The 26,465-nt window shown below is 40.5% G+C and overlaps 1 protein-coding gene across 2 annotated transcripts in view; it reads right to left on the bottom strand.

The window, feature by feature from the left end:
• Window positions 1–26,465, bottom strand: part of nf2b (NF2, moesin-ezrin-radixin like (MERLIN) tumor suppressor b) — a 61,204-nt gene that overhangs the window by 8,230 nt on the left and 26,509 nt on the right. For both annotated transcript variants that reach the window (XM_059973173.1, XM_059973174.1), the window contains exons 5-15: window positions 23,256–23,339; window positions 15,860–15,928; window positions 13,704–13,786; window positions 12,748–12,823; window positions 10,378–10,515; window positions 9,541–9,615; window positions 6,719–6,832; window positions 6,491–6,613; window positions 2,039–2,256; window positions 747–849; window positions 96–223 (exon numbers count right to left, since the gene is read on the bottom strand). In XM_059973173.1, coding sequence (XP_059829156.1) covers window positions 96–223; window positions 747–849; window positions 2,039–2,256; window positions 6,491–6,613; window positions 6,719–6,832; window positions 9,541–9,615; window positions 10,378–10,515; window positions 12,748–12,823; window positions 13,704–13,786; window positions 15,860–15,928; window positions 23,256–23,339 — 1,211 coding nt within the window. The remainder of the gene's footprint in view (window positions 1–95; window positions 224–746; window positions 850–2,038; window positions 2,257–6,490; window positions 6,614–6,718; window positions 6,833–9,540; window positions 9,616–10,377; window positions 10,516–12,747; window positions 12,824–13,703; window positions 13,787–15,859; window positions 15,929–23,255; window positions 23,340–26,465) is intronic.

Here is a 26,465-nt window from a genome sequence, read left to right as displayed (position 1 = left end):
CGGCAAAAATTATTAATTCAGAAGTTCATCTGATGCTACTGGCATGCAGTACATCCAAGGACAAATGCACGAGAGGTAGAAGTACAGTAACTTACCGTTCTCGTTCTATCTCCATGGATAACCGCTTCATATCAGTATCCTTGAAGTCAAATTTAAAAGATCCAGATTCTAAGTTAAGATCACCAACATCAGCTGGGGGATGAGCTGAATATGAAGCTATAACCTAGGTGAATCAGATTTAAAAATTGAGACATCAGCTATACTTCTTAAAAGATCTTTTACTTATTAAGAATTCAGTATACAGTTACCTTTACAAAGGTAGCGCGTTCCTATGAAATCTTTCTTAAGCCGAAATGGTGTAAAGCGAAGAACCATTAATTTATATGGGAAAAATTTTCGTAAAAGCAAAAATCCTCTGAAATACGAGAACAGGTTACTAATGTAGGTCTTTTGTAAAAGCGAAGCGGCGTAAAGCGAACATTCGTAAAGCGGGGGACACCCGTATTGCTAAACTAATTCAATCAACAAATTAACTTCTGAGGGGCATTCACCATTTCATCACCCCAAGACAAATTGCACATTATTCTGTATTATGCAAGTATGTTCGTTCATAATAGTATAGGGAATCAATAATAACCATATATATGAAACATAAATGTCTTTTCTAAATGAATAAATTGTGTTATTAAGTGAATTAAACATACATACACACAAAAAATACTTCCAAGTCATAATTTTGCATATACCGGATAACTGGGTTTTGTGATCTCCAGCAGTCTATGCTTGGCTCTTCTCTCTGCCTCTCGAGCTTCGGTTAGATCTTGCTTGAGCTGTTCTGCTTCCTTAGATCTGAAAAAAATATTTTTAAACTAAAGATTGTATAATAACACTATTCCATCACTACAAAAGAACAATGCTAAGATATTCCTTCTGGAAATAATAAAACAACAGTGTGTTCCAGGTTTCAATGAGTCACTAAACCAACCATCACTTAATTTGCGCTATGATTACACGAGGAACATTTACACAATACCCATCAGGAAAAAAAAAACACTATCTCAAATGAAGGACCATTTAAGAGAATATTATCTACTTGTGGAAGACAGACAATGCTGTTGCAATTATGTAGTAACCATGGCTCTCCTTTCTATTTTATGAAGTACTTGATAGCTTTCCTGACAACTTGACTCAGGTTCACTTTCTGATTTCTAAATTCTGATCTCTTAAACTGGCCTGATCAACAGATAGGTTTGGGAAAGAATGCTGGCAAAAGAATGAAAGAGAAAAGACTGACAGTTGTAGGATTTTCACATAATCATTACAGCACATTACAGGCCCTTCAGCCCACAATGTTGTGCCAACCATGTAACCTACTCTAGAAATTGCCTAGAATTTCCCTATTGCAAAGCCCTCTATTTTTCTAAGCTCCATGTACCTATCCAAGAGACCATTAAAATACCCAATTGTATCCGCTTCCACCACCACTAGCAGCAGTGTAGTTCATGCACCCACCTCTCTCTGTGCGGAAAAACTTACCTCTGTCATCCCCTCAGTACCTATTTTCAAGCACCTTAAAACTATACCCCCTCATGTTAGCCACTTCAGCCCTGGAAAAAAGCCTCTGGCTATCCACACAATCAATGAACCTCATCACCTTATACATCTCTATCAGGTCACCTCTCATCCTCCGTTGCTCCAAGGAGAAAAGGTCAAGTGCACTTAACATATTCTCATAAGGTACTCCCTCCAATCTAGGCAACATCCTTGTAAATCTCCTCCGTACTCTCTCTATAGTATCCACACCTTTCCTGTAGTGAAGTGACCAGAATCGAACAGAGTTCTCCATGTGAGGTCTGACCCAAGTCTTATATAGCTCTAACATTACCTCATGGCTCCTGAACTCAATTACACTTAATGTGAACCGATTTACTTACAGGTTTAGTAGTCAGTCTCTGACGACACTGACTTCCACAAAATGTACTGCACATCATTTATCACATAGGCAAACAGATGACTTCCAAAATACAAGCTAACCAACCTCCTCTCTGATTCCTCCACAAGCTTAACAGCTATCAACTCTGCTTCTCGCATCTTCTGTTCCATTAGACGCTTCTCCTCTTTTGTCTTCAGGGCTGTGACTTCCAACCTCTGTCGCTCCTGCTCTGCTTCTGCAGCTTTCTGAGCGAGCAGCTTGGCCTCCTCTTCTGCAATCTGTGCCTTCTCTGCAAGCAAGTCAGCAGTCTCCTCTGATCGTATCTAAGAAAAAGCATTAACTTCCTGAATACGTATCGGTATGTGATAAAACTTGAGCTTTACCCATGGTCTATAAACAAAAGAAAATCACAATCAGGTTTGACATCAGAGGAGTATGTCATGAAATTAGATAACCTTACGGCAGCAGTACATTGAAATACATGATAAATAAATATAGAGAAAAAACTTTATTGCATTAAGTATATGTCAATTAAGTAGTTAAGTTAAAATTAGTAGTGCAAAAAACAGAAATAAAAGTAGTGAGTTAGTGTTCATGGGTTCAAGGTCCATTTAGAAAATGGCAGAGGGGAAGAAGCTACTCCTAAATAAGTGAGTGTATGTCTTCAGACTTCTGTACCTCCTTCCTGACAATAACAATGAGAAGAAGGCATGTCCTGGATGGCATGGGTCATTAATGATGGATGCTGAAAATGAATACAAGGTTGTTGCTGTGACATCATTGAACTAATTGGTATATCTCGCTCCTGTATGCCTTTTTTTCACCATATGAAATTCTACCAACAATGGTTGTATCATCAACAAATTTATACATGGTATTTGAGCTATGCCTAGCCACACAATCATGGGTGTAAAGGCAGTACAGTATTGGAGTATAAAGTTGCATTGTTTGCTGTGTAACCAAAACTATGTAGTCAGCTTTGTGTTTGCTATTTGCTATGTATGTATCCAATTTAGTAGGAGAATGAAATCTCTGTATTGTCTCTGTACTATTGAACACATCAGTGACTTAAGAATTTAGCCAAATAAGAAGATAATGGTGTGGTAATGAGAGGCTAGCTAAGAGATAACTGTGGCCAGGGATGAGGTAACATGTGGCCCAAAAGGTAGATTAGAACATGATTAAGTTAATGGGTAGAAACAATATTGGGAGCTGATGTACTGGTGATACGCAACTGTAGACCGATTGGATATGCTAATGCAACTAAACCAGGAGATTGCTATAAAAAATGCTATGCACAAGGATCGGTGGGCAATCAGCGACTAGCTCACTGACTGTCTCAGCTTTGATTTGCAAATTAAAGTTTAACACTTCTTGAAGAATCTTCTGTGTCTCCTGGTCGTTTGTGGGGCACAAGAAACCACGACAACAGCAGTGAGCTAAGCACACATCCGTGTGGGGTGTCAGCATTGATCATCAGCTTGGTGGAGATGTTATTTCCAATACACATAGATTCTGGGTCTCTGGTTAGGAAGTCAAGGATCCAGTTGCAGAGGGAGGTACAGAAGCTTAGGCTCTGTAGCTTTTTGATCAGGACTATAGAAATAATGATGTTAAATGCTGAGCAGTAGTCAATAAACAGCACCCTGATAGTTATTTGCATTGTCCAGGTGATCCAAGTGTAACTCCCTGGGTCGCCTCAGGCTCGCTCAACTCGTTTCGTCTAGGGGGAGCAGCCTTCGGCCCCGCCAAACTGGGTAATCAGCTGGTGTGGATGCTGTGTGATGTCCCCGCCTCGCCCAAAAACAGACAGTACACCATATGCGATTAAATGAGTACAATTTATAAAGGTTACTATAACTAAGTGATTAATAATGATACAGTATATATGAAGAGAAAATTAAAGAAAAGGCGCCAAACTTATCAAAGTCCAAACCACTTCGTGCACAGCCGTTGGAGCTCAATTTCTGAAGTCTTCTGGCCACCATTCGCTCCCCTCCGAACTCCTCGACTCTCCAAACAGCTCAGGACCCTCCGAGTGGTCAACCAAGCACATCTAGCTTCATCCCCCCCCCCCCCCAGAGAATCTGCCGGCCTCGGACCCCCCTTTGGGGTCCGATCCTCGCCCAGCTTAGAGCATTGCGTCCTCTCTCTCGACCCCATCGCGCCGATCTCCCCAAAAGCCCGTCAACAAAAGCTTACAGACTCAGAAGAAAGAACATTAATCCCCATTTGGTTTACAAAGGAATACCATTCTCGTTATCAGTAAATTAGCATTCCTGCTAGTTAACAAAAAGAAGAAACCCTCTTTACACAAGGTTGAAGGGAGAGCCATTGAGATCGTGTCTACTGTAGACAGGCACATTGCAGTGGGTGTAGTTCTTTCCAATCCATGACCAACCTCTCAAAGCATTTCATCACTGTAGATGTGAGTACTACTGTACGATCTTCATTAATTCAGCTCACACTGTTCTTTGAAGCAGGAACAAGAGGGCAGAGTATTGTATGAACGGTGTAGAGTTAGGTAAGGGAGAAATGCAAAGAGACATAGGAGTCCTAGTTCACCAGTCAATGAAGGTGAATGAGCAAGTGCAACAGGCAGTGAAGAGGGCAAATGGAATGTTGGCCTTTGTTACAAGGGGAATTGAGTACAAGAGCAAGGATGTCCTTTTGCATTTGTACAGGGCCCTGGTGAGACCACACCTGGAATATTGTGTACAGTTTTGGTCTCCAGGTTTCAGGAAGGACATTCTGCCAATTGAGGAAGTGCAGCGTAGATTCACTAGGTTGATTCCTGGGATGGCAGGGCTGTCTTACGCAAAGAGATTGGAGAGATTGGACTTGTACACGCTGGAATTGAGGAGATTGAGAGGGGATCTGATTGAAACGTTTAAGATAATTAAAGGATTTGATAGGATTGAGGCAGGAAATATGTTCCAGATGTTGGGAGAGTCCAGTACCAGAGGGCATGGATTGAGAATAAGAGGTCAGTTATTTAAAACAGAGTTGAGGAAAAACTTCTTTTCCCAGAGAGTTGTGGAGGTGTGGAATGCACTGCCTCGGAAGACGGTGGAGGCCAATTCTCTGGATGCTTTCAAGAAGGAGCCAGATAGATATCTGATGGATAGGGGAATCAAGGGATATGGGGACAAGGCAGGGACTGGGTATTGATAGTGAATGATCAGCCATGATCTCAGAATGGCAGTGTAGACTCGAGGGGCCGAATGGTCTACTTCTGCACCTATTGTCTATTCTTACGCACTGGTATAATTGTTGCCCTTTTGAAGGGGGTGGGAACTTCCAACAGTAGCAATAAGAGATTGAAGATGTCTGAATACCTCCAACAGTTGGTCGGAGCAGATTTTCAGAGCCCAACCCGGTACTTCATAGGGCCCTGCAACCTTACGAGGGTTCACAATCTTGACTGCCATATAGCACATATATGGTTAAAACTGGTTACTACTAACCAAAAGACTTTGTACAGAATAGTTCAGTGCTACCATTCATTGCTTTGATTAGCAGCCATCTCATAACACATCTAATATTTAGTGCTGATTAATGGGTCTAGACATTTTTAGTAAAGCCAAATGTCACGCATCACTGACATTCTGAAAAAAAAACTATGCAAATCTGCATTTTGAGTCAGTTTTGAAAGAGCCACCAACCTTTAGTTACAAGTTCTCAAGAAATGTATTTGTTTGTAATTACTGCTGCTAGTTTTATACTCTTTCACAACACACTATGGAAATTTCAAGGGAACAAACTGTCAATTAGGAATTAAGAACAGTTCAGTCCTGGTCTTCCAAAACTGAAAACTTTAAACAATTCTCAACAAAAACATTCCATTATCCATCACAACCACAAGCAAGTTCAAACAAGCCAATGATCTGTACACTTTGCCTCTCATTGTTTATCTATATTCCTTAGAAGATGTGACAAATATACACCAGTTTAATTTACATTCAGCCTTAAAAACTTGTTCACTCCCATAAACCAGGCACAAAACAGCCTAGTTCATATTCCTTGATTATAAAGGACTAAAGCTTATAGTTTACACTGCCATTGCCAATTTTGTGGCAATTCTTGCAACAGCTACATTCACAATCAACTTTTACATTCTCCTGCTCAGTTCCACCCAATCACACTCAAAATGTTCTCAGATCACTGACATATGCTGCACACCAGCTTACATTTTTTAGCTACATCATAATTATAGTTTTCATTGTTTGAAGACCATTATTTCCTGGAAATGCCTGTAAGATGTTTTGATAATCTCCCAATAATCCCTACTTTTAGAGATTTTAAACTTCATTTCCAGTGTAATGTTACGACTCCAAGAGACCAGGTGAATAATATATCTACTCAGCATTAATTCCATAAATATTTTGAAATGAGGAGCTCCAATTCATTAGGCACAGACATAGATAAAGAAATACAGACTATTGGTTAATCTAGTAGTACAATATTTCTGCATAGGACTGTGCCACACCAAAATATACAAAGAAAACAGAATTTACATTTACAGACGGTATATAATTGTGCTCCACAATGACTCACCAGTGCTTCATTCGCAAGCCTGGACTCATCTTGTAATTGATAAAGTCGCCTCTCCAAATCTTCTTTTGCTCGCTCAGCCTCCTCCCTCAACTTTTTCTCTCTGGCTAACCTTTGACGTTCCATCTGAAATCATAGTAATCCATCTTTCAGGGAAAATACTCCTGTCACATCAATGGACCAGCATTAAATAAACTATCACATGCATCATTTTACATGGAATGGACTAACCTTTTTCCTAGCCTTTTCTTCTCTGGCTTGAGCTTTCATCTGCTGAACTTCAATTGAATCTACTTTTCTCCTTCTCATAAACAAGTCATGATTTCCAATGCATAACTGCAAAATCTGAAAACAAGCAAAAGAAAGGGTGATTTGGCATTATTATGGCAGAATGAAATAGTCTTTCAAATAACATGGACTCCCCCTGCAAGTCTATTTTCGTCATCCGCTTAGATGACAAAGACAGCTTCCTTTTTCTGAACAGAAAGTGCTATGGAAACCAAGGAATGTTAATACAGTAGCTACAGCAAGAAATTCGATTGGCTGCTTGAAGACATATTGAATCAGTTCGCATTTTCAAAGTGTATGCCTACTTAAAAAAAAAAAAATCCATATCCAATGCAGGTTCAGATTTTTAAAACATTTATTTCACAATTGAATGTTAACAACATCCTAAGACAGGAAAGAAACCAACATTTTTTTAAAAAATCAAGTATAAATTATTTATTTAAATTGCACCTTTTAATACTGTTTTTAAGTCTCCATTAAGATTGCATAGTTATGAAATTTATTGATACCGGCATTTTTAAATTATTATCTCTAAAGAGCTTTCAAGTAGCTTTATACAAGGGAGATTCACTTAAACACATTTACAACTTCAAGAGGTAACAGAGTGGCTCTGATATCAAGGCATAAATGGACTAACTGAAGGGCAGACAAGACAGTTGAATTGGTGGTTCCTGTGGAAAGCAATATCGAATCATGGGGAATACCAAAACTAGGATGATGAATTGTAATACACGTTATTTTGCCCTGGCTGTTACACAAAAAAAAAGCAGGAACTGACTTCAGACCTAAGGGTGTTTGCCATCTCACTGTAACTAATAGCTTGAAATCAATAGGGTAGATAAGTAGCAACTGTGCAATATCACAAGGGCTTGATAGGAGTCCATGCAGCCTTTTGAGTCTATGCCACCAGTTATCAAAATCTGATCTTGTACAAAATGCCATTTTTAGCACTATCCCAATATTTCTCCATTTCTAAATATCCAAAAAAATGCATCACTATTTTGAATGAGCATAACAATTAAGCTCCCACAACAGCAAGGGTAAAGAATTCCAAACATCTACCACCCAAGTAAAGCAATTTAAACCAAACCAACAAAAGCATAATGGATACCCACTAAAGTGGCAAAATAATTCATTGTACTAACCATCATTTTTTAAATGGTAGGAAGCAGACATTTATAGCAGTATCACAGCTTGGCTTATCTACTACAAAGTATTCAACATCTACTACTCAACAAGTCAAACAGCACTTTTCAAATCAAGAACCCTTTATCAGAATTGGAAATGTGGAGGTTAAAAATAGTTATACCGCAGAGGAGAGTTGGTGGGATGCAGATCAAAACTATCAAGATAACAATTTGTTTAAAAATTTACTGGCAGTTCACAACAGAAGAGGAAATAAAAGAATCAAATTGAAACAGAAAGGTTCAGCCATTTCTGTAGAGAAAAAGGTAAACATCATGAGTACCAAGCGCAAATAAACCTTTCCAATTAAGGGTGTACATTTTTGATTTGGATGTCAAGGGCAACCCTGTGCATCTAGTTGCCTTTTGGAGTCACAAAGCACAGAAACTGGCCTTTCACTCCTCCAATCCATGCTGACCAAGATCACCATCTCAGATTGTCCCATTTGCCCACATTTCACCCATATCTCTTTCCCCCAAATCTATTCACACACCTATCCAAAAGTCTCTTAAGTGCTGTTATTGTACCCACCTCTACTCACTTCCAGAAGATTTACCATATACTCATCACAAACTATGTGTCAAAGCTCCCTCAGGTGACCAGCTTTGTGGTTCAACTTGCTCTTTATTAGTTTATTGAATTACAGAGCGGAGCAGGCCTTAGAGCCATGCCACCCATCAATCTCCTGATTTAACCCTACACTAATCGCGGGACAATTGACAATGACCAATTAACCTACTAACCGGTACGTCACTGAATACCAAGAGGAAACCCACATGGTCACGGGGAGAAGGTACAAACTCTTTACAGGCAACGGCAGGAAATGAACCCAAGTCACCGGGACTGTGGTGTTGTGCTAAATGTGCTAATGTGCCGCCCCATTATCTCCTCCCCACAGGTCATTATTCCTAATTAAATAGTTTCTTTGATAATTCTGCATACCATCAGATGTTCCCAGTGCTTATCTGCATACCCCCTTTTGCAATCAGGAACTGTTATCTCCTTGCTTTTGCAGTTCTGATGAAAACTATAACTTCAAACATCAGCAGTTTTGCTCTGTGCAGAGGAACTCAACCTCCAAGTGCTGTCAGGAATATAGGAAAATAGGAGATTGTAGATGCTGGGGGATCTCAGCTGGGTCCTGATGCAGAATTTCGACCCAAGATGTCAACAATTCATCTCCTCCTGAATATGCTGCACAACTCAGAGATCCACCAACAAGTCATTTATTGCATAGCAAAACAGATGCAAGATTAAACCTCTCAAGCTGCTAACATGATCAAGATTGACCTGCTCTAAGTCTCATCTCTTCTTCCATGCCCTCAATTTACTGACCTTTCAAAGTGCATCTTTAAGTACCCCCAATAATCTAGAACTCAGAATCCTATGGAATAAAAAATTCTACAGATGAACCACATACACAATTTTATTCCAATTTTCTAGCACCTGAAGTCTATTGCTCCAATTTTTACAAACTTGAATTGATCATAAATAAGTACAAACTACTGTAAATAAGTTTCACTACATTTAGTATTACAGGAGAAGATAAAAGCTGTTAATGTAATTCATAAAATACTCACCAATTTATTTACACGGAGCTGTGAAGAGTAAAATTTGAAAACCTCCGCCTTTTTGTCTAAAGGTTTGATGGTAAACTGTAAAAAAGTTAGCATTAGGTTTAAATTGTTCGTCTATATTTTACGGCAAAAAAATAAACATTCAATTTCGTTTAGAAAATCCTTGCTCTGGATTAATTGCGCATTTGAAGACAACATGAAGCTAAGATATATCAAAGTCTCTATTGCATTGTGACACAACATTTTTTTCTGCATGCCAGGATCTTAACTGTGCCACTTTATTTGATATGTTAAGTATTATTTATAAAGAAGTTGTATCACAAGTTATTTCATAGTTTGTTTAGAATCTGATAGTTTCAAATTTGCTAGCTCTGGACCCTAATTAAGTTGCAAGTATAAATTTTGAGCATTGTTTTTAAGTAGGTAAATAGGTAGCAGACTACTGCTCATTTCACTTTATATCTCAATGAAAAACAGAAAAAAAATTAGAACTGAGACAGAAAAAGGAAACTTGGACAATGTAAAAACATTATGTGCAACCCATTTACCTTCATCCTTCAGTGATAATAGTGCCCAAAACAAATTGTTACCAGCCAAAATGATTAACAGATCACCATTAAGATATAATGGTCATAAAATAAATGCATCTCAAATCCAAATTCTGTCTGACCAAATTGTAAGCTTTCTGCAAATAGTTAATTAAAAATCAACTGATGTAAGCATATTGTTTTACCTAACAGGATTCCTATAAGTATGTGTTAATGACATATGTAATCATAAATTTTAATTTACAGAATTTTTACAAAGAAATCACAGTAAACAGACTCAAATGCTTTTTACCTCTTTCTCACTGTAGGAAATGTTTCTGATTCCACTCCACGCAAATGACTTTTTAGATGATAGCTTGTTGTCAGGGATGTAGATATGAAGACCAAGTGCATCGACTCCAAGTAGCAAGTCAGTATCCTTTTTATTTTGCTTTTATAGATTTTTAAATATAGTTGTATTAAAAATAATTTATATTCCAAACATTTATGAAGAACTTTTGCATACAACTGAAAATGTTATTCAAATATTGTCTATTCAACAGCTCTGCTGAAATATCTTTAACTAGAAACATTAACTTTCTCATAGACAACATGATCACTTCAATAGTTACTTTAAGTTTCTGTAGTAATAGCTACCTTATGGTACAAGCATTGTCTGTGGATATTTATTAACCTGTAGCTTCAAAAGCAAGTTGAATATTCCCATTTTCTAGAATTTCTAACACGTGACAATTAATTACTATGAGTGAATGCTCCATGCACATCAGGAAGGTACATGCTCTTCCCAGTCAAGCTGACGGGTCTTACAACTAGGGAAACTACTCAAGATTGAAGTTCCATTTGCAACCTGCTCTATTGCAAAAGCAACTTCAGTGTCACTGACAACACTTGTCAAAAAAGGTATTACCAACAGAGGATCTTCATAGTAAATTACAAATTCACAGTAGACTTGAGTACATAGCAACTCTACATAAAAACAATCACACTGCCTTGCTTTTAAGAATTGACTCACTTGGGTCACTTTTAGCTCTTCTGTCTGTTATCTTCATTCAACAGCTTTTTGTTCAATGGGAACATTTTCTTTATCTAGACTATCTATACCAATTATGTTTTAAAATAATCAGATAACTTTGCAACTTCCCAGAACAACCTCAGCTTCTCCATGCTATTCACATTACAGAAGAAGTCAATCTCTGGAAGCATTTCAGTACATCTCTTCCACAGCCTTCATATCTTTCCTGAATGTTGTACCCAGAAAACTGACAATGTACTCCAATTGTGGCTGAAGCAATGTTTGACAAACTGCTTTTTGACTTCTATTCTCTTGAATACCATTGCCTCCATTCATAAAATCCAGGATCCCAACTTTCTCAACCAATCCTGCTCTTCTTAATGGCCGATCCACATACATTTCCACATCAGTCCTCTGCTGGCTTTTAATCGCAGTTCACAATGCAATTGTTCTCTTTACATCCATGTCATTTATAAAAAAACAAAAAAAAACAGTGGACCTCCCTCCCCCAAGAGATATCTAATAACCTTTCACTGTTACTCTCCCTTTTCCTTGTTGTTTACTTTTTTAAAAAATCTATGAAATGCAGTCCTTTTTATTCCATGGCCTTTGATGGTGGTAACAATGATTTTTCAAATGAAATTTTTGATCATTAAATTTGATTATTCAAATATAATGTTGTTGTTAAAGTTGAAAGCATCATCTATCGTGTAACAAAATAGCCTACACACAAAACTCAGATTTGCCAGTAGCTTTTTACATCGTAGGAGTTCAAAGGAGCTCAAGACTCTTATATGTGCTTAAGACTTTTGCACTGTACTCTATATATCACCATATACTAACCTGAGATTCATTTTCTTGCGGGCATTCACAGTGGAACAATGAAATATAATAGGATCATTGAAAAACTACAAAGACTGCCAAGCAACCAATGTGCAAAAGATGACAATGTGTGCAAATGCAAAATAATAATAATAAATAACACTGAGAACACGAGTTGCAGAGCCCTTGAAAGGGAGTCCATAAGTTGTGGATCAGTTCAGTGCTGAGGTGAAGCATGTTCAGGAGTCTGATGGTTGAAGGGTAATAATAGGTCCTGAACCTGATGGTGTGGGACCCAAGGCTCCTGTACCTTCTTCTTGTTACATAGTGAACACCCTTTAAATATTTTTTTGTGCAGGAATACCGCTTCCTGCACAATTGCTGCATTAAAAGTATGCTATTCTGACAACAGTAAACAAAAATTTTAAAGACACAGCTTATGGTAAAAAGATCAAGCAAAAAGCCCTTTGATTTTGAGTGGTTTCGCCTGAGTTTGTTGGTTTGTTTACTTCCTTATTGAGATACAGTACAAAATAGGTCACTTTGGTTTGCACTATCCAGCAATCCTCTGATTTAATCCTAGCCAAATCACAGGACAATTTACAATGACCAATTAACCTACTAACTGATACATGTTTGGACTGTGACAGGAAAATGCAGTACCCTGAGAAAATCTACACGGTCACCCAGAGAACATACAAACTCCTTACAGGCAGCGGCAGGAATTGAACCCAATTCACTGGTACTCTAAAGCATTGCGCTAATAACTACACTGGCATCCTGCTATAATTCATGCACTTTACAATTTCAGTATTACAAAATACATACCGTGATAGGGAAATAATTTACTCCGTACATTTCTAAGTCTTGTGCAATCTTTAAATATTCCATTTCAGCTTCATCTCTATCAAAAGTGGATAATAATTTTAAAAGTTGTACACAAATGAAAAGAGAGGTTAGTACATTTGCTTGGCAGTATCATGGTTAGATTATTTTTACAATTATAAAGCATAGGATCATAGTATTTATTGGATTGATTGTTTTACACTTATTTTAACCACTTAACTTATCAGTATAACTAAACCAAATCTTACTGGGCCAAAGGAGAAACAAAGAAGAATTAAAAACTCAAATCAAGCAACTCCAAATAATGGGCAGGAAGTGATTGATAATGCTGCCAACTAGCCTTGAGGTAATCTTGGGGAGCATTAAATTTCAAATGTCAATAAGTAAGTTATGCCAGACAGACTAAAATTATCTGAAATTAAGTCAACATTAAAAAAGCAGAACATAACCTTGAGATATTTCACTGCATTAACAAAACCTCAATTCCATGAAGGTCACAAATTAACACCAAGCTAGAGCTGATGCCAAAAACCCAAGGAATTACACTGCCTGCTCTATAGCCACTGAGATGGAGGTTATGTAACAATCAATGTGTCTGTATTTAAAAAATTTGTTATTAAGAAACAAGCTTAATGATTAAGTTATTGCAAAATACATGATACCGGGCTAACACTACAAAATGATTATTAATTATTTAATGGATTTCATAAGTAGGTAATGACAAATTTAAATGTGATTGCATGTTTGATTAGAGCAAGTGTAAAAATAATTAAGTGTGCAGATTTAAGTTATTTGACTGTTCTTGTTCTGAATTTTTTCTTCCCCAAATCACTTTTCCTTCAAAATCGGAGACTTTTTACTTCCAGAACAGAGAATATATAACCAAATTAAATAAAAATATACAATCATAAAATCCTACTAGATGTAGTGATGCTTACCTCGCAATTCCCCTGTGTTCAGCATACCAGGCTGTTATCTTTTCTTCCCACATGTCTGCTGTCATCTGATATTGTTTAAGGACCTAAAAAAAAGGCAATATAAAAAGTAAACTTTCATCAAACGTCACTTTCAAGGCTAGAATTCATGTATAGCATTAAAAATATTTCCATAACATATCTAAGGGATCAATATTGCCTGTGTTAAAGTAGAATAAAGAAGTGACACATATTCAGTGGTGGCATACTGCGCAAAATGGAAAATAAGAAATTGCTGTTCAAACAAACAACAGACTACATTAATCTAGTTTTTAAATATCTGCCTAATCCATTGAAACAAAGAAAACCTGCTTCTTGCTTAAAAAAACATCAATCACCGCACAGTGGTTACATTAACATTTATTTACGAATTAATATCGATTACTGTTTTACCAACAGTTTCTTATTCATTTTTGATTTTTTCAAAAATCAAGATTCTGTAGCAGCCCTTCAGCAATATTAACTATTTACAAAAATAACTACTGTAAAACTCAAGGAGATATAATAAAAAATTTATTAAAAAGATAATTCTTAGAATCTGGAAGGCTGTACCTGACAGAATGGTAGATTGTAAATTTACAGTAACATTAAACAAAATTAGTTATCTAGAGGGCAAAATATTACAGGGCAATAGGGAAAAAAGCCAGCAGGATTAATTAGATAATCCTACCTAAGAGTTCATGAAGGTATAAAACCAAATGACCTCATTCCACACTATAATTAATGCTTTTATTTCTAGAACATTTTGGGTCAATTTATCAAAATGTGATTTACAATTTGAATAATTCTGTATTCAAAAGAACAAAGAAAATACAGCACAGTACAGGCCATTCGGCCCACAATGTTGCACTGATCCTTAAACCATGCCTCCCATATAACCCTCCACCTTAAATTCCTTCATATATCTGTCTAGTAGTTTCTTAAATTTTACTAGTATATCTGCCTCCACCACTGACTTGGGCAGTGCATTTCACACACCAACCACTCTGAGTAAAAAACCTTCCTCTAATATCCCCCTTGAACTTTGCTCCCCTTACCTTAAAGTCACGTCCTCTTGTATTGAGCAGTGGTGCCCTGGGGAAGAGGCACTGGCTGTCCACTCTATCTATTCCTCTTAACATCTTGTATACCTCTATCATGTCTCCTTTCAACCTCCTTCTCTCGAAAGAGTAAAGCCCTAGCTCCTTTAATCTCTGATCATAATGCATACACTCTAAACCAGGTAGCATCCTGGTAAATCTCCTCTGTACCTTTCCAATACTTCCACCTCCTTCCTATAGTGTGGCGACCAGAACTGGACACAGTACTCTGGCCTAACCAGAGTTTTATAGAGCTGCACCATTACCTTGGGACTCTTAAACTCTATCCCTCGGCTTATGAAAGCTAACACTCCATAAGTTTTCTTAACTACCCTATCTACCTGTGAGGCAACTTTCAGGGATCTGTGGACATGTACCCCCAGATCCCTCTGCACCTCCACACTCCCAAGTATCCTGCCATTTACTTTATACTCTGCCACGGAGTTTGACCTTCCAAAGTGTACCACCTCACACTTCTCTGGGTTGAACTCCATCTGCCACTTCTCAGCCCACTTCTGCATCCTATCAATGTCTTCCTTCAATATTTTATGTTTATATGACATTAAAACCTAGAGACTACAGAGGGTTGTAGACTCAGCCAGCACCATCGCATGCTCAACCCTACTCATCACGGAGAACATCTTCAAGAGGTTCTGCATCAAGGCTACAAGATCCATCACTAGGACCCCTCACCATCCAGGATATGCATGGCCTCTTTCTTCTCCTTACTACAAGGAAAGAAAAACAGGAGTCTGAAGACTCACATTCAACATTTTAGGAACAGCTTCTTCCCAGTTGCCATCAGTTTTCCGAACAGTCCATGAAGCCATGAACACTACCAATTTACAGCAATTTACAGCACTCTTGCCACAAAACAGTAACTTCACAATATACACATCTGCAATAGCAATCTGACTCTGATAGCAGCCTGATTCTGATAATCCCCACCGCAATAATAAATAAGTAAAAAATCATTTCTAAAAATATATTATGCATTATCTAACAAAAGTAAAGGGCTTCACTGAAAGTTGCTGGACCTACTCTCTTTGGTAGTAGTTCATCCTGAGCCAAGAAACCAGGTTTATGAAAATTTGGATCGTAGTCTCCATACTGAAAAGAAATCAAATACAACATAATTTAGAATCACAAACAAAGTAATGATGTGTTTAGTGCTGCTATATACAGCAATTTTCTTCTCTGGATCATAATCATTATCATTCTCTATTAAAACTTGACAGGAAAATATGCACAGGTACCACAGATCAATTAGTTAACAACATGTTTTAGCACATCAGAACTTTTAAATTTACAGTATTCTAATAAAATACAAAGTTTACCCTGTATAATAACATAAAGCTAAAAATATTTTTAATAAGGCACTCTCTAGTGATTTTGGAACACTTAACTAGTTCCAAAGGATTTCAAGGCAGAATTGGAGCAGACAGAGGCTATGAGTGATGGGTGCAAGCAAAGGGGCATTAGCAAATTTGGGAAAAAGACTCCTACATGGGTAGGAATCCCAGAATATTCAAGTAACACCATTCACTAAAACATAGCCAGGGAGGGTGGGATGGAAGGGTGGGTGAGGGGGGAGGGGGGGTTGGAAACTCAGGTAAATTTTATGCAATATTATCATGATCAAAAAGTATTAAGTACTTTATGGGCCAATTTATGCAGGTGTAGATTCTATTCAGCCTATTAAATGACTTATCTCGTAGAATTTACCAAACTCAGAAGCCCTAACCCATGGCCTCAAATTCTGAAAATACTGAATCAATTCCCAGTGTGCTAGCTAAGGAAAGAGGAACATAACAAACTGAACTGTAATTTGCTGATCATTAGCTGGCAGATATGTACATACTACAAATGGAAAGAAGACAAAATTTCCTGGTTTCAGCATTAAGTCCAAGGTGCTTCATAAATTGCTGAACCAAGGAGTCAAATGTTCTTTGCCTGGCCTCTCAGCTTTTACACTAAACACAGATGATGTATCAAGCAACTCATACAGTTCAACAAAATTGTTAAATTTCCTCTGGAAATGTTTACCAATAATTGATGGAAATTTGTATTTTTAAATAATTGCACCAAGTAAATGATTTTTCAATTATTTTTAAAGATAAATTCTTCATCTTGCACCCCACCCCAAATGTTTCCAAATATCCCTGATCATCAGGAATATTTTGGCAGACTGAAATGTCTGTTCTGGAAACACAAGCTGTCAATTCATCAGTGACCATTGATTTTATCAACATTCATGGTCTGCCGCATCTTGCAAATGAGCTACAACAGTGACAAAGGCACCACATTGGGATTTGCCTGGCCACAAAGACTTAGGTTAGCTTCTGGACTAACATGGCTAGAGTTAGCAAGGCCGTGCTGGAATCAAAATTCATCTCCAATGTATTCACTTTTACTGACAATACAAAGTTAGGTGAGAAAATATGTTAAGGATACAAGTAAATTAGATAGGCTTGTTAAGTGTATATGGAAAAAGGTGGCAGATGGACAACAATGTAGGTAAGTATTTAATAGGAATAACAGAAAAGCAGAACAAAGGCATTGCACCATCAATAACTCTCAGAGATGGGAGGTGAACGATAGGCTTTTATTAGCAGCAAAAGAGACCACGACATCCTGGAGACTGAGGGAGGAGCAGTGCCTCCAATCACCTTTATACAGGGGTCTGTGGGAGGAGCCACAGGAGCAGTCAGCAGAGGGGTGTGTCCAGACAGGTATACATAGTTTACCACATTCACCACTCCTTTGTTTTAAAAGAGAGTCCCACGGGGCAAAGTTTCTTACAAGTATATTTACAGGTCAAGTCTATCAGGCGGTCGAGTCTGTCGCTGCGATCTACGTAGCACCGGTGGTAATTGCACCAGTGCCGGTGGCTGTGCTAGCTCTGGCCTGACTTGAGGTGCCAGCCCATTAAGCGTCAGTAATCCCTCATGCGTGTGCGAGACGCCTGGTATGGGAGTGTCGTGAGGAGTCTGTGTAGGGCTTGGTGTGTGCGGTGTCTAGTGGATATATACCTCGGTGGGTACAGGATTCATAGTCACCGTGGTGTGCTCGAGGTAGGGGTCTGGTGCTCCTGCGGGCGCCAGGTCACGGACAGAGACCATGACCTCCCGCCCATCGGGTAAAACCACGTAGGCATACTAGGGGTTCGTGTGAAGTAGGTGAACCCTCTCGACCATCGGGGAGTACTTATTGCTCCTCGCATGTTTCCGGAGCAGCACTGGCACAGGGGATGTCAGCTAAGCCGGTAGGGTGGTCCCAGTGGCAGACTTCCTGGGAAAAGAGTCGCTCATGAGGGGTGGCATTGGTGGACGTGCATAACAGGGAGCAGATGAAGTGGAGTGCCTCGGGGAGGACCTCCTGCCAGCGAGAGACCGGCAATCCCTTTGACCTAAGGGCTAAGAGTGTGGCCTTCCACACAGAGGCATTCTCCCTGTCCACCTGTCCATTCCCCCGGGGATTATAGCTCGTGGTCCTACTAGTAGCAATGCCCCTAACCAGCAGGTACTGGTGCAGCTCGTCACTCATAAAGGAGGACCCTCTATCACTGTGGATATAGCAGGGATATCCAAACAGAGTGAAGAGCTGGCGTAGGGTTTTTATGACGGACGTGGCAGTGGTATCGGGGCAGGGGTTGGCAAAGGGGAACTGCGAGTACTCGTCGATTATGTTGAGAAAGTAGACATTGCGGTCGGTGGAGGGAAGGGGGCTCTTAAAGTCGACACTCAGTCACTCAAAGGGGCGGGTGGCCTTGATCAGTTGCGCCTTTTCAGGATGGTAGAAGTGCGGTTTGCACTCAGCAGACTTGACAGTCCCTGGTTATCGTCCTGATTTCCTCAAGGGATTAAGGCAGGTTCCAGGCTTTCACGAAATGGTAAAGCCGGGTGACCCCCGGGTGGCAAAGATCTGCATGAAAGGCGTATAGCCGGTCGAGCTGTGCGCTGGCACATGCTCCACGGGATAGGGCATCAGGGGGCTCATTGAGTCTGCCAGGCCAGTACAGGATATCATAGGTGTAGGTGGAGAGTTCTATTCTCCACCACAAAATTTTAACACTTTTGATTTTGCCCTGCTGTTGGTTGCTAAACATGAACACAACTGAGCTCTGATCAGTCAGCAAGGTGAACCTTTTGCCTGCGAGATCGTGCCTCCAGTGCCTAATACCTTCCACTGTGGCCTGTGCTTCTTTCTCCACCGCAAAGTGCCAAACTTCAGGAACTTGAAGGGTACGAGAGAAGAATGCTACCGGCCTTCCTGCCTGATTGAGGGTAACAGGAGCACGAAGTCAGAGGCGTCACTCTCTACTTGGAAGGTAATGGCCTCATCCACTGCTTGCATCGTTGCTTTGGCAATGTCCCTTTAATACGGCTGAAGGCCGCGCGGGCCTCAGCTGAGAGTGGAAATGCAGTGGACTTGACCGGGGGGCGGGCCTTGTCTGCGTAGTGAGGGACCCATTGGGCGTAATAGGAAAAGAAGCCCAGGCACCGTTTGAAGGCTCTGAGGGTGGTGAGTAGAGGGAGTTCTAACAGGGGGCGCATATGGTCAGGGTCAGGGCCAATGACCCCGTTCTCCATGACATACCCAAGGATAGCAAGCCGGGTGGTTCCAAACACACACTTGTCCCTGTTATAGGTAAGGTTAAGAGCCTTGGCCGCTTGGAAAAATCATTGGAGGTTGGTGTCGTGATCCTGGCAGTCGTGACCGCAGATGGTGATGTTATCCAGATATGGGAACGTGGCCTTCAGTTGGGACTGGTCCACCATCCGGTCCATTTCCCTCTGGAAGACAGAGACACCATTCGTGACACCGAAGGGGACGCGCAGGAAGTGATAGAGCCTGCCACCCGCCTTGAAGGCAGTGCAGGGGCGGTCCTCTGGGCAGATGGGGAGCTGATGGTAAGCGGATTTCAGGATTTCGAGTACACCTTGTACTGAGCTACCTGATTGACCATATCCGCGATGCGGGGTAGGGGGTACATGTCAAGCTGCATGAACCTATTGATGGTCTGGCTATAGTCCACAACCATCCTATTTTTCTGTCCGGTCCGAACAACAACCACCTGGGCCCACCAAGGACTTGTGCTTGGCTCAATGATCCCCTCTCTGAGCAGCCGCTGCACCTCCGACTTAATGAAGGCCCTGTCCCCCGCGCTGTACCTCCTGCTTTTAGTTGCCACAGGTTTACAGTCCGGGGTCAAGCTGGCAAACAGTGGTGGGAGAGGGATCTTGAGGGTGGAGAGGCTGCAAGTGGTGTCAGTAGCGCGGCTGTTGGCATGGTGCTGGGTGGGATGTGTGGGTCGGTGTGTGTGTGTAGTCAGTAGTGGGGTATATGATGAAGTCCCACAAAACTGAGGATTTCTGACAGTGATTGGTGGGAGGGGCCCGTCATACTCCATTGTCACACTTTTCAGGTGGCTCTGGAAGTCGAGCCCCAATAGCACAGGGGCACACAGTTGAGGCATGACCAGTAACGCAAAGTCCCGATATTCTGTGCCCTGCACCACCAATGTCGCTACACAACTCCCCCCCCGGATGTCTGTGGAATGCGATCCAGAAGCCATGGTGACCTTCTGGTTTACCGGCTGTGTCACAAGTCCGCAGCGTTGCACTGTGTCCGGGTGAATAAAACTCTCAGAGCTGCCTGTGTCAAACAGGCAGCTAGTCCTGTGCACCTCCACCAGGATGTCCATCATTGACCTTGCGAGCTGGTCTGGAGCGCTTTGGTCAAGGGTCACAGAGGCCAGAGTTGAATTGCTGTCTTGGTGCCCAGTAAGCACCCGTGGGTCGGAGGCGGGGCGAGGTGGCGCCGACAATGATGGCCGCCCCCGTGCCTTGCACGTGGCGGTGCTCGACCCTGCTCGTGGTTCGGACTTACAGGCCTTGGCGAAGTGGCCTTTCTTTCCGCAGCTGGAGCAGGTAGTTTCTCGGGCCGGACAGCATTTTCAGGGGTGCTTTTCAAGTCCGCAGAAGTAACACTGTATGGACTCGCGACTGGCAGCAGCCGAGGTTGATTCGCTGGCGGGTGCGGGGACTTCACGGACTCGCGACTCGCAGCAGCCGAGGTCGATTCACCAGCGGGTTGCGGGGTCTGCAACATCCATGGGGCCGGCGGGAGATCGCGCGCCTGGACAGCGTCAGCATTGTGCAGAGCGGCCTCCAGTGTGTCGGCCAGCTCGATCGCCGAATGTAAGGTAAGATCGGCATGTTCCAGCAGCCGCTGGCGCACGTACACTGATCTGATCCCCGTAACAAAGGCGTCTCTTACTAGCAGCTCCACACGTTGTTCCACCATCAGTCCCCTGCAGTCACAGGCCCGCACGAGTGTCTGAAGGGCCCGGACAAACTCAGCGTTCCACTCTCTGGCCTGCTGCCGCCGTGTCGCTAAGCGATGTCTTGCGTAGACGGTGTTCACCGGCCGCCAGTATTGTTTTTTGAGGGCATCCATCACACCCTGGTAGTCCGTTTGGTCTCTGATCATGGAGTAGACCCTTGCACTGACTCTGGAGAGGAGAACCCTGCACCTTGTGGCAGGGTCGGTCACATGAATCTCCTCCAGGTACGATTCGAAGCATGTTAGCTAGAGTTTGAAAGCGTCACTGGCTTCCTGGGATTGTGGGTCATGATCCAATCTGTCTGATCATAAAATGCTCTCCATGTTTTAAAATTGCTGCTAATAAAATTGATGCACCATCAATAACTCTCGGAGACGGGAGGTGAACGATAGGCTTTTATTAGCAGCAAAAGAGACCACGACATCCTGGAGACTGAGAGAGGAACAGTGCCTCCAATTGCCTTTATACAGGGGTCTGTGGGAGGAGCCACAGGAGCAGTCAGCAGAGGGGCGTGTCCAGACAGGTATACATAGTTTACTTCAGGCAAAAACCCATTTTGTTACTCCGGGAGGGGGGATTTAGGAAACCTGTTTCTACAAAAATCTAACTTAATACAGAATTCAGGAAAGCAACTGGTACAGGAAGGTCATGAAGGAAAAGTGTGGAGCAAAGGGAAAGACTGAGGTACGGAATTCAGAGTGCAGAGCAGAGAATGGCAGCTCTTGTCCAAAAATTCCCAGCATTCTATGCTTCTTTAAGGAGCTTTAGGTTAACAAAGCTCAGTTAACAACCAATCTTTACATTAAAGTACTTACTGATGCTCAAGGCATTGCTCTCCAACTTTTATCAAGAAAATGCTACATAAGTTACTCCATCTAGGGTTTTGTCACAGGTACATAAATCTTTGAAGAAACACAAAAGCAGTAGGAAGGCTGATGTGAAATACAGTGGATTCTGATTAATTGGGACCAGTACATTCTGGTCCAACTATACGCTACTCCAATTAGCCAAAGTTTCATGGAAATACTTAAAAAGTTACAGTCAAACTACTGTTTAACTGAGTAACAAATTATGCTCTTAAATGAATTACAGAACAAATTAGAACACTAACAATGCAACTACAGTACTATAAAACCATCTTACCACCTAATAGTTATCAGAGGAATTCATCCATTGTATGCTGCCAAGTTCTTTTGACTGACTGTAAATGAACAAAATCAGCAGACACCTAATGTAGATAACGGACTGCCTTCATTGCCTTTCTGCATGAAGTAGTGTTGTAATCCAACAATAAATTTCCTGGATTCATGTTTAGTCATTAACTCAAGTTTTTTTTTTAAATTTGGTCCAGTAGGGGCTTGCCCCCCAGCTAGTGTCAAATTTTGTCAAGGATCTGAATTTTAAGTGAAAATAACCAAAATTATTAAAAATCACAGCTTTTTGAGACAACAGCCATCAATCCAAATGGATAACAACACAAACAGACACAAATGATGCTATTTAAAAATTGGGCTCCAAGCACAGTGTAGTGTCTAACAGCCACACAAGTGCATGTGACTGAAGTTATTTAGAAACTAGCTGTGATCTGTTGAGTGCACAGTTCTGTAGAGACTTGGATTTGGGCATCGGCAATGAACATGACAATAAAAACCTGTCAGTTTGCAACTTGGAGAAAAGCCGGACACCTCTGCAATCTGTTCTTTACAGCAGAAGCGAACAAAAGAAGTGTAATCAAGTCTCAGTGAAGAGACCAAGTGATAGAAAAGACCACGTGTGTAACTAGAGAACAGAAAATTTATCAGGTAGCAGAAAGTTCATATTTTCCGTTCAATAGTCTCTACATTAGTCTTAATATATTACATATGGTACACATTTTTTTCAACCATGTATTTGTATTTCAGTCTCCTGTTCCAACTTAGTGTTCCAAATAAAGGAAGGGAACCCTGGCCATTTCCTCAATTAGTACTTAGTTAAGAGTTGTCCTAGATATGCGGGTGCTCCAATTAGCTGATGGCTAACTAACCAGAATCCACCGTACATATTTTCATCTTGGACTTAGAACATTTTTAATAGATTATGATGCCAAACCTTTGCTTGAACAGCATAAGATGCCAGCAGCACAGAAGCCTCAGGGGAGCAATAAATCTCCTCATCCAAAATCTGTTTCTTCACCTGTGCAAAAGGAATAAGATATTTCAATCCAAATTATGATAAAATTCCTGAAGCATATGGCAATCCCACGCCAGCTTTTAATTATGATATTATCAGCCAAATACATGCAACAAAATGGCTCACTGATTTTTCTTTGAATGAAGAATCCAATGTGGCCAACACAAGAGTTTAGTATCATACCTCCAACTGGAAAAGTCCTTCTTAAAAATATTTTACTTCATTGATGTATATAAACAACATTTATCATTGAATTAGTGTTACTGCTACATGTTTAAAATTAGGTTTATTCTGGTCAATAAGCAAATTTTACACATATACATTTACTGTTTGTCATTCACTACCTATAAATATTTGCATCGTTGAAACTATAAATTTAGTCAGCAGATGGAAGCACACTTTGTCCTCACTCCTAGCAATGCAAATGATTACTCTTACTTTCTTCATAATTGCCTGACTGACTAGGAGGCATCATGATTTCTGCTGAACCTATTATCAGTCAGAAACTGACCACATCTTTCCATCACCCAGTGACAAAGCTCTGTATGACATACTGCTGGGTAGATTGTTATTCATGCACAAGCATTATTTTATAGTGGCTTCAATTTTCAACTCCTAAACATTCATGTCTTGCCTTATGTGGTTCACAAATTTCCCTGTGCCTCCCTTATTTTCATCCCTCAACAAAGCTGATTTACAGCTGTTTAAAGTTTCCAGACATGAATGATTGGAAATTTTCTCTGACTGGTATATATAGAAGAGTTTAATCTATTCCTCAGACCAACAATGTTAAATGTTTGAAATGTTTTACCATATTAAACAGTACAGCACGGGAACAGGCCCTTTGACTGAACCAACTAAATTTGTAATCAAATGGCCAACTAATCTCTTCAACCTTTACAATGTCCATATCCTTCTAGTTTCCTCACATTCATGTGCCTTTTTATGCATCTCTTAAAAGTGCCTATTCAAGATTCTTTAATGTCATTTCTTGTACAGAAGTGAAAGGAGAGCAAAATAATTGTTATTCAGGATCTGATACAGCACAAAACAAATACAAAAGATAAAGAATGAATAATTTAAAAAACACAATTAATTTAAATACACAAGAACATTTATACACATTGACTGTATATGCACAAAGCGATGTTAGGCTGTGCATAATGACTGACAGGGAATAATAAAGTAGTGGTGGAGATAGTGGGTGGAGGTGTTGATCAGCCTTATTGCTTAGGGAAAGTAACTGTTTTGGAGTCTGGTTGTCCTGGCGTGGGTGCTACGTAGTTACCTCCCTAAACAGGAGTAGACAAACAGTCCACAAGCAGGGTGTGCAAGATCCTACATGATGTTACTGGCCCTTTTCCGGGACCTTTCAGTATAAATGTCCCTGATAGCTGGGTAGACTGGTGCCAGTGATGCGCTGAGCAGTTTCGACCACCTGTTGTAGAGCTTTCATGTCTGCCACACTGCAGTTTCCATACCAAGTAATGCAGCTTCTTAGGATGCTCTCTACTATGCACCTCTATAATGAGGTGAGTATTCTAGTTAGGCTGCATCTGGAGTACAGTTCTGGTCACCCCATTATAACATGGGTGTTGAGGCTTCAGAGAGGGTAGAGAAGGGGGTTACCAGAATCGTAAACACAAAGTACACTGCAGATGCTGGGGTCAAAGCAACATGTACAACACACTGGAGGAACTCAGCAGGTCAGGCAGCATCCATGGAAACAAACAGTCAACATGGTGACTATGAGCCCGCAACGTTGACTGTTTCCACATCATTCGTACAAAAACCATATGCAATATTCCAGATGCAGCCCTACTAGAATTTTACTGCTATGTAACTTCCTGACTTTTGAACTCAATGCCTTGACTTATAAAAGCAAACATGCCATATACCTTCTTAACTATCCTATTAACCTGTGTAGCTACTTTCAGGGAGCTGTGAATTTGGATCCCAACATCCGTCTGCTCTTTAATGACGTTAAGATTCTTACCCTCAACAGTGACCTGTCTCTGATGCAATGCCTGACAGTTATCCGGGTTAAACTCCATCTGCCATTTCTCCGCACACATCTGAAACTGATCTATGTCCCACCATATTCTTTGCCAGTTGTCTACACTATCCACAACACTACCAACCTTCATATCTTCTACAAACTTACTAAACAACCCACCCACATTTTCATCCCTGTAACGTATATATCGCACAAACAGAAGAGGCTTCAGTACAGATTCCAGTGGAACACAACTAATCATAGACTAATCATAGAACAACTCACTTCGACCACTACTTTCTGTCTTCTATGGGCAAGCTAGTTCTGAATACAAATGGTCAATTCACCCCTCTTCTGGTTCTTAACAGTTCCTGATTTAACTACCCATGCTATGTTCCAGTTCATCCTTCTCTACTCATACATTGCATCTTCGCCATCATTTGGCCTTCTAGTCTGTTTTCAACACGGCCATCTTCTCAATACAGACTCTTCCTTTGCTGTCTACTCCCTCTCTTCATTACTTGGTAATCATTTCAGAGACAAACTGGCTCCTCCAATGGAAGAGGCCTTTCAAATCATTTTGCAAATTTGAAAAGGTGTTATTTCATCTTTTACTTTTTCTTGTTCCAGTAAAATGCACAACTTGCTCCTCCGTGATTTAGTATTTCATTTTCATCAACTTGTTGTAATCACCAGACTTTCATAACTTTTTTTTAAAAGTCAATTTTCCCAAATAATGTACAACTCTAATCCCATCAGGTACACAGGTTTTGCATTCACTCAGGTCATGACTGCTCTGCTAAGCACACAATAAACAAAACTATATTCCTTTGTGGCTTAATTTTTCAGCTTTCACACAGTCAGGAATAGATGATACAACTGGAACTCGCCCATTTCCTAGACTTGCTGCCCACGGACCCCGCCAATACCACTGACTGCAAACAGGCTAGAAAAACAGACCTTTGACACAGTGGGCATAGAAAGCTTGTGAACCCTGTAAAAGTTTCTCTATTTCTGTATAAATTATGACCTAAAATGTGATCAGATTTTCACAAGTTCTAAACTAGATAGAGTACCCAATTAAATAAACACAAAATCATTATACTTGTTCATTTATTTATTGAGCAAAATGA

The sequence above is a fragment of the Hypanus sabinus genome, chromosome 6, assembly GCF_030144855.1.
Source record: "Hypanus sabinus isolate sHypSab1 chromosome 6, sHypSab1.hap1, whole genome shotgun sequence".
NCBI lineage: Eukaryota > Metazoa > Chordata > Chondrichthyes > Myliobatiformes > Dasyatidae > Hypanus > Hypanus sabinus.
The sequence above is the reverse complement of the archived record's forward strand: the minus strand, read 5'-3'. Positions and strand labels throughout refer to the sequence as shown.